We start from the raw sequence: 9,733 nt of genomic DNA, 5'->3' as shown, positions 1-9,733 counted from the left end.
TATTCCTAAGATATGATCATACATTTAAACTGTTCCTTTCTGTAAGACAGCAATATTGCAGTATTGAATTAATATTATCAATTGATATTAAATATTATCAATCAAAGCACATTTCTTTATTTTATATACATCCGGGTATAAAATATTTTGTCTAAATTTTAAAATTAAGAACGTCTCAACATGGAGCTACTGGAAAGAAATTTATCAGTATGATTCTAAACCTATATAGTTGAACCAAAATGGAACTACTAGTTACTAATCTATTTGTAGTCACTGGCGACTCAGCATGTCGAGTAAATGGGAACTTCAGGTACCTACATCTCTTATATTGTGGTTTTCATTACCCAATCTACTATGACAAGTTTTAAAATAAATTAATTTCTGAAAATTTAATTAAGTTTGTAGAATAGTTAACCATATAATGAAATCACTTATTTTTTCAAACACAAATGTGAACGATATGAGATGCTTTGATGATGGGTGAGTTTACCAAATCATTATTAGTATCAGATACTAATAGGGTAATTTAAATCTGCGAACTTTTTGTGTCATCCCACCCAACAGCATGTTCAGTGGTTTTTCATACATAGCTCAACCTGTAGTTCAGTATTTTTTTTACATCATTGAAAATTTGCCACTAAATATTGTACAATGGGACAGGCTGGTGCCTGAACATTACACATTACCTTATGTTCAATTTGTATGGATTAGCCTTGAGGAAATTTGATGTACTTATTCTGCATTACTGTTTTTAGAAATATAGTGATTTTGCATTCAAAGTATGTTTTTTTTTTTTTTGCAGCAATGATTAATCTGCACTTAAAATTTGTTTCAATAAATGGATGAACCAAAATCCTTCATCACCTATTTGTTCTGTAACAGTAATAACAATAAGGATCATCAGTGGCTTATCCATAGTAGCCTGAAATAATTATGTTCTTTCTTCCAAGACTGATATCTAACTATAGATTTGAACCGCATCTCTAGATAGTAATGTGATCACTTTCCTTAGAGTAGATTGGTTAAGGTCCAATTTTTAGTGTACATAAAGAGCTAATTAGTTGACCTTTCTTATTATTTTTATCATCACATATAAAAATCATTCCTTTTACGAAGGTCATGCACACAAAAAGAATGTATTTAAATTTATTGACATAGGTCAAACAGAAATTTTTTTTCTTCCTAAGCGACTTATTTTCCCCTACTTTCAGAAACTTGTTTATCCCTTCAGAGTACAAAGAAGTTTCATACCAAGGAAATACTTACCTGTGAAATGGTGTTTATGGCAAACAGTGCACATAGCTTATGCAAAATGTTAGCTTGGCAGGTGTCCTTCAATGCCAAAAACTCAAGAGCAAGTTATGCTCTAAACTTTCAACCTTCTCTTTGAAACTCTGCCATCCCCAAGTCACTTTGAATAATCTAAAGACATGAAAGTCACACATCGATAAATACGGATTAAATAGTAGGTCTTCAATAGTTTCTTAAAACATTTCATAAAATTTATGGCAGGTAGATTAGCAGGAAGGGGCTGGGCAATCAGTAAAACGATGTCCTTGATGGATTGTTGCCATGTTCTGTTCCAGTAAGCAGCCTTTGCTTGATCCTACAGAGTGAAGTAGAAGGAAGCAGTAACTTAAGCTGTTATAAAAAAGCGACAACTTCAATATTGCTTTCTGTCAAAATTGTACTTAGCTGGTAATCTTGGGGTTCATTTTCCATTCTTTCGTCACTTAGAACTAGTTTCATGCCAAAGAAAACTTGCCTGTTGTTTTTAGCAAATGCATGTAATTATACAAAATGGTAGATGTCCTTCCATGTCAAAATCTCAGTTACTATGAGTTAGCAATTGACGTAGACACTTCCTTCCCAATCATCTTTACAGTTCTCTCGCTACCCTCTCACATTCCCCTCTACTGTTCTATTCAAGACCTGAGTAGTCGCCCAAGTCACTCACTGGATCTCCTCATTATTCTTGTTCATATTAGAATAACCCTCATAGGCTTTACAAAATTTTAAAAATCTATCTATTAGCTGAAATAAAATATGTTATTAACTACCAGAAATTTCAGACCGAATCATTTTGGCCCTTGAAAAATACAAAGATGTTCTACTACTGGGTACTCAACACCTTTCAAAACACTCATCTTACTAACTTTGTTACTCAAATCATTCAAAAAACTTCAATTTTTTTATGATTCTGTTTAATGTCATACCACTTAAAACTCATGACAAACCACCAAAATTTTACTTTTGTCCAGATTTTTCCTTTTTCAACAACAGCTAATGTTTTGTGTTTTTATTTTCCACTCCCAGCGGGTTCAGACAATTGAATTTTAAGTTAACATTGCAAAAAGCAATGCAGTAATAAAAAAAATATGTTTTGACTGATGTGCAGCAATATGAACTTTTCATTTAACCACTGGCACAGTCAGATTACTGGCCATATGAAGCTATAGAGACTACTGTACTTTTAATTAATTAGAAATTGCATAAATAATTGTAGCATTTGACATAAATTCACCTTAATATTTATAATTAAATATTTAAATTGGGATAGGTTACAAAAGAAACATTTTCTCATGAAATTTATTATTTATCCTAACTCAATAATTGATAAATAATATTGTACATATAGATTGATAATTTATTTCACCAAGAAAATTAAAAATTAAAAATAAAATAAAATTCACCATTGTCTTTAAATACATTTTCGTAAAAACTATACAATTTGGGTATAATAATATATAATGTACAGCCTATTCCACTTCTTCATGCAACTGCTGAAGAAGTGCTATCCTCCTCTTCTCAAGCTCGCTGTCTGAGAGATCTTCCGACCTATCAGGTTTTGTTTCGTAAGAGGGACTAGGAGGTGTAGCGCTCTTTTTGCTTTCTGTTTCTCTCTTTTCATCAGACTCACCCTAATGAAGAAAAAGTAATGAACTACTTAAAAAAAAAAGGAAAGAATAGAATTAACAATTTATAAAATATAATTAAATAGATTATCTTCGTTTGGAGTTATACTTAATAGTCAAAATATGAAGCTGTTGGGTTGTAAAATAAGTTTGTAGCGTTTTTCAATATTTCAATTTAATTCTCTCTGTAATTAGTTAAGTTTAGTTAAGGTGCTTTTATGCATCAGTTTCAACCGAGATTCCTCATCTATAAGTGGTATTTTGCTTGCTCAAAATGGAAGAGAAAAAAATTTATTTTGTAATTTAATGATTTTTTATTTCCGAAAATGAAAATCCGTAGCACAGATGGTTAACAAAATTTGCAGTGTGTATGGCGATGATGCCTCAGGAGAAAGCACCGCCTGTAATTGGTTTGTTCGGCTCAAAACTGGAAATTTTGACTTGAAAGACAAAAATCGCTTGGATCGTCCATCAACTGTTGATGATGACCAAATCTAAGCATTGGTCACAGACAACCCTCACTACAACATGGGATACCACAGAAACACTAAATATATCTCAAGGAAGTGTCTCAAATCATTAGGGAGCTGTGGGATATGTTTCTTGAAGTGATATATGGGTTACTCACAATTTGACAGAAAAGAATTTATAGGACTAATCCATTAGCAATTCCCTCCTGAAACGCAATATTAATGATCCATTTTTAAAGAGGGTCCTGTACAATAATTTGTGATGAAAAAGTCCTGGAGAAAATGAAGTGACCTGCCGTTAACGACTCTAAAAGCAGGATTACATCCAAAAAAGGTTATGCTGTGCATTTGGTGGGATTGGAAAGGTGTTCTTTATTTTGAGCTCCTCCTGCCCAACCAGGCCATTTATTAATTCTGCAGCATACTGTGCCCAGTTGGAACAATTACAATTAGGCAGTGGTTGAGCAAAAGCGTTCAACATTGGCTAACCGCAAAGGCATAGTTTTCCATCACGATAACGTCCCTCCTCACTTGTCTTGGCAGACTCGGCAAAAATTATTGGAGTTTGGTTGGGATGTGATCTCCCACCCACTCTATTAACCAGACCTTGCCCCAACAGATTTTCACTTATTTCGGACCCTTCAAAACTCTTTTAACGGGAAACACTTTAATTCACTCGAGGAACTGCAAAACGCACATAGAGTAGTTCATTGCACAAAAATCTGAGAGGTTCTGGAGGACGGAATTAAAAAATGGAAACGTAATAGATCAAAATGGGTTATATATATATGATTGGTTACAAATATTTACAAGAATCTGAAGTTTTTATTGAAATCACCAATAAAAAATGCTATGAACTTATTTTACAACCCGATAGATATAATTGATTATAAAAAAGAGGAAATAATATAAAACATTTGAATTCTAATAAAGAAATGAATCATAAATAGTTATAACTAGATACAACCCAATAATTTTTTTTAACAATTCAGTAAGGAATTAAAAAAAAAAAAAAAAATCTATCACTTTTTGTTTTTCTCAAATAGCTGTAATAAATATAGTAGGTTTGAATAAAAAGAGAAATATTACTAGATTGTTCACAACACAAAATAGTTGGTTTGTATTTTTCTTTAACCTAATTTAAATTAAATAGAAAAAAAGGTAATTTTTTTTATGAAAAAAATAGTTTTAAGTTACGATCTTAAAAGATAAAAATGTAATGCCATGATGCGGATCACAGGGAAATGCAATCAAATAAACAGTAATCATCGACCACAATATACCAAGAATGGAGAATCACTTCAATGCTCTTCAACTACCATCAAATTGATCTTGATGGTATCATTAGGAAATAATAAGTTATTATGTAAGTTAGTGCTGCTCAATGATTCATAATCTCCATAACTGGATTGACAATGAAAAATAAAAATGCATCTGTCTAAAAAACTTTCTTTAACAGGGCCAATGAAGAATTCTATTTAGGTTTACAATTGGATAGCAGTGACTGTATGAAAGAGACGTGCAAAATAGTTAACTAAAACAGTCAATCCATACATTGGTAAAAACTTGAGGCAGCAAGAACTGGGGACAACCATAAATAAACAATGATTTGGCCAGCAATTTTCTTTGAACACAATCCCCTAGAAAATGTAATAGATATGGATACAGGTAGATAAATCGTTATTGCTTTTCCACTCTGGTTAGAATAGGTTAGCAACCAGTAGTATAACCACTCCATATGCGCAGGTAGGGGGTAAACAAAAAAACAAAAAATATATATACTGTAAGAGACAAATGGTATGACTAAGCAAACAATAAAGTGACCAAATAGCACCTCAATATTGTCTTATTGACTCATCCACAAGATTCACTAAATATAAATAAAAAATACATATTTATGTATAACTAAGTTATATTTAATTACTTCCAATATGTTTTGATCAACTCTAATTGCTTCTAGGAAAATGTTATGCAAGAATAAATTAAATAATAAATTAATGAGCACTACATTAATGAAACCATTAAATATAATAGATTTATTATTTCATATTCATTAAATAAATATAATAAATAATGCCGAGGAAAGCTTTGTGGTAAAGCCAAAAGTGATAAAACGTTCAATTAAGAGTTAAACCAAAAAAAGATCATAGATAAATTTCAAAATGTTCATCTAATCAGATGCAGACAATTTTCTTTTTAAATCACATCTTTAACTAATTTTTATAAAAATTGTGGGTTAATTACCATGTATGTAGTGCATATATTTAGAATAAAACTTATAAAATTGGGACATAAATAAAGACAAATATAATTTTTAAATTAATTATATTAGGTAATATGTAAATTACTTATCTTGTTATTAATGATGATAACTGATTTTCGTTATATGATAGTAATAATTGCAATCATGAAAAATTTCGAATCTTAGTTTTCAACAGAAATGCATATTTTAAAAATTGACTAACTGGAAGTGCCATTCAGTATCATCGATCGCTTTTACATTTCTTTTTTAACCATACTTTGGAAACCGGCTCAAACAATTATGAATAAACTCGTATATGGAAAGCCAAAGATTTTAGAAAAATTAATATCTAACAATAAAGTCGTAGAAGGTAAAGGGGAGTGACAAAAAAATAAAACAACAATTACAAATAAATAGAATTTATAAATAAATATTTTTGTGTCTCTAAGGTTGTGATAATAATCAGTATTCACTTTGACTAAGTTATACTCAAATTGGAGTGGTAAGTGAAGGTTTTGTGATGCAGAAAACGCAACATATTTTGGAAAAGTAATACAAAATCTGTGCATTAATTAATTTATATTTTTTTTCACTGCGAGGAGTTCTGTCTTCATTTCTGCATCAACATGCACCATATATTCTTCAGTTTATGGACACGAAGAATGAACAAAAAGTTTGTAGCAATTATAATTTTTTCTCCAATATTATTTATGACCTCAAAAACTTTAAGACAAATATATATATATATATAAAAGGCTTTTTCTTTTCTTCTGAAAATGATTGAATTAAAAAGTTAATATGTATATATCAAGTAAAGTAATAGAGATCATTACGTATATACCTTCATAACTCTAATTAGAGATTGTAATTACAAAGTAGTTCTTTTTCTTCAGTATCTACAATTGGACAGAGATAAAAAACTCATTATTTGAGATCCTTTAGTCATAAAACCTCAAAATCATGTGTTATAACTTTTTTTTTTGGCCATACAAGTTGAGTCAAAAGATTACCAATGCTAAGTATAAAGTGTGTGGTGTGGTGCAACAATATCACTTCAAGCACATACCAATGAACAGTCATTGCTTGTTGATAATATTTAAAAACTAAATGATGTCAGTTTTTGAGGTGTTGTCAATTATTCTCTTTTTTTTCTCTATTTAATAAATGTATTTGGTTGGAGAACAGATGGAGTCGGTGCATATCAGCCACAGATTATTGAAAATATTTTCAAAATGGGTTAGTTCTGATAGTTCATTCTTCCTTCCACTGGAACTGCCCACTGTAGTGACTGCCAGTATTTTACGGAAACTAAACACCGTGGTGGCCAATTCCTTTCGCAGTAAACATCCTAGTTTAAAATATCGTTAAATAAAAATATTAGGACTGAATGTAATGGTGTTTATTTTAACATACAAGGTTAGAAATACAAATGTTGACAAGGTTGTGATCTTATTTAATTAATGAATGCTGTTTTACATTATATTATAAGCTCAATAACAAGGCTAGGAAGTGTCTGAACAAAATGTGAAGCAATGGTTTGTACAGGAATCTTTTTTAATTAGGGAATAAGTACAATACATTATATGTTAATGCTCAAATTCTACAAAGTAGTGATTTCTTGTACTATTTGAAGCATTGAAGGTGTGTCCCTGATTTTACATTTTTTACAATAGACAATAATAGCTGTTACTAGTGTGACTATTTCAATAATAAATAGGATAAATTCGCTCTGAAATATTTTAATATTTCACTTATAATAACAGATAATGTATTATCATTATGTGATTAATAAAGTAATGCATTATTTTAAAACAAGTTATGATTTTTAAATATTTGAACCGGACTATTTCATTTATTTACAAAGCAAATTTCTTTTATTTAATCTATTAGCAATAGTAATAGCTGTTGTTATTTTATTTTTTAAGAATGTATCAATTAATTTTGTCTGACATGATGAAGACAAGTTAAGGAAATTTATGAACCGTTGAACTGGCAACAGTCACACTGCCATTGGGCTGGTCAAATACAGTAATTATAGATAATGTCATAGTGTTGATTGCCAAATAGTTCAAATGAAATATGGTTCCCTGATTTCCTTTAACACAAAAATCAACTGCCAGAAGCACTTTGTCACTATGGTGGGCAGTTCCACGGAGGGTATACCTCTATTCACATGTGGATTGATCCCATTCTGTACCTATCCCATTTTGGAAACTCAAAATTCCAGGAATTGAAACCAATGGTCAGCCAGAAAGCACCTCTAGCTGATAAATTACAGAGATGGTTACAGAATTGGAGCTATTTCTGTAATGAGGTTAGTGGAAATACTAAAAGTAGAAACAACTAGGATTTTTTATACAAAAACTAACAGGAATCCAACTGATTAAAAAAAAAATTAATCAATCTATTATGAAAGTAACAAAATAATCTGATTCGATAAAATAAAATAAAATATCAACAAAACTAAAGAGAAATTTAGTCAGTACAAATTTCATTTCTACTGAATTAAACAAATTGTCTTTTTAATTTAAATATCTAAATGTTTAATTTATAATACAAATAAACACTAACTTAAAAAAAAAATAAAGAATTTCCATGCAATATTTTATTTTTAAAATATTAACAAATGAGTTTTGGTTTTATTTTTTGAAAATACATAAACAAAGATTAGGAACATATGTACAAAAAAAATAAAATAAATAAATAAAAATCAATTCCTTACTACCCTCGGACTGTGTGAGTGGGCTCTTTTCTTCTTAGATTTCTTCCTTTTGGCTTTTCTTCTGTGTTCAGAGTCAGAGGACTCAGAGGCTGATCTGGATTTATGCCTCCTTGATCTCTTAGACCGTTCCTTATATGCCCTATCAGAGTCACTGTCAGACATCTGCGTACAAAGATATAATTTGACTGGTATAATTTTCAAAATTTATTAAAATTACATATGATAATAAAATAAAAGTTAAACTTGTGTTTGAAAGAAACATAGTTTTTTTTTTCTAAAACTTAGAATAATAATGAAAATGTTTTATATATTTTTCTGTGTGTGATATGTGTGAGAGGAAAAAAATGAAAATCTGTATAGCTACAACCCATGAAAGGTCAGGGGCTCAGTACTTTGTAAGTAAGTACTGCTACTAGACCAACAGTTCTACAAGGAGGTGATTTGTTCATTATCACACCTAACTGCCAGGTTTTTCCCCAACTAAGGGTAGCTACTTTGATATAGAGAATTATAATAAGAGAGAATCTTCCTCTCCTGCCTCACTGCTAAACCAGTTTTATTAATTTTTCCCTTCCTATTTCATGAGTGGATTGTCAATACCAAATATTTTTGAATAACAAAAAATTTAAAAATACAAATTAGCCAGAAAATAATATTAAAATACTTCTCTTTGCCATAAAAGAATACATAAGTGTTATTATCACATTAATATTAATAAGTAGGTAATTAAATAAAATTTACAGCAATTATTTATTAAACTTGATTTTCATATACAAAGATTTCTTATTATCACGATTGATAAGCGATAAGTCCCATTGTTACACTCAAGTTATTGAGCCCTACAAATCTTTTAAAACGATATATATAAAAAAAAAAAAAAATTATAAATATTAATATAGTACTAACGAAATCAATAAATTGAGTTATCATATAAACTAAAACTAAATAAAAAAGAAAGAAATAAAGAGATTATAGCATATATTTACAAGAAGTAAAAAACATTAAATATCGATCAGGGAAAGTTAAAATGGAAGAAATTTCATGTAGCTTGGAAGCCACTAAATGGGTTATTTCCAGAATAACTTGAGTCTTGATCACTCTTTAGCATTGAGATCAGGAAGTATACTGGCAAGGAAGCGGAGAGTTCTGGGAGATAAAGGAGTCTGAAAAGTTTCATAAGGAATAGAATTAGTTAATTTTAATGAATTTTAACTTCATATTTCTTCTGCATCTGAAAATCATAATCAAATACAGAAATATTTTTATTATCTATGTCTTTAGACGTACAGTTTGTTCAAATCCTGTTTCAATCAACTTCCAATGTTAAAATCAAGAATTAGATTCAAATGAATGCTACATCAATCAAGACATATTGCATGCCTGT

General features: G+C 29.9%; 1 protein-coding gene across 6 annotated transcripts in view; it reads right to left on the bottom strand.

Annotated features, from left to right (window-relative positions):
• Positions 1-2,608: 2,608 nt before the first annotated feature.
• Positions 2,609-9,733, bottom strand: part of Prp40 (pre-mRNA processing factor 40) — a 50,682-nt gene continuing 43,557 nt past the window's right edge. For 5 of the 6 annotated variants that reach the window (XM_024358576.2, XM_067050413.1, XM_067050414.1 and 2 more), the window contains 2 exons: positions 8,353-8,511; positions 2,609-2,921 (listed from right to left, as the gene is read on the bottom strand). In XM_024358576.2, the coding sequence (XP_024214344.1) occupies positions 2,760-2,921; positions 8,353-8,511 (321 nt within the window). In that variant the 3' untranslated portion in view covers positions 2,609-2,759. Of the gene's footprint in view, positions 2,922-8,352; positions 8,512-9,310; positions 9,513-9,733 lie in introns of those variants that run through there. The other variant, XM_014415987.2, reaches the window with a different exon arrangement.

This window comes from Halyomorpha halys, unplaced genomic scaffold (assembly GCF_000696795.3).
Source record: "Halyomorpha halys isolate HHAL.00 unplaced genomic scaffold, Hhal_1.1 Scaffold110.1, whole genome shotgun sequence".
In the NCBI taxonomy this organism is placed as follows: domain Eukaryota; kingdom Metazoa; phylum Arthropoda; class Insecta; order Hemiptera; family Pentatomidae; genus Halyomorpha; species Halyomorpha halys.
This window is presented reverse-complemented; position numbering and strand designations above follow the sequence as displayed.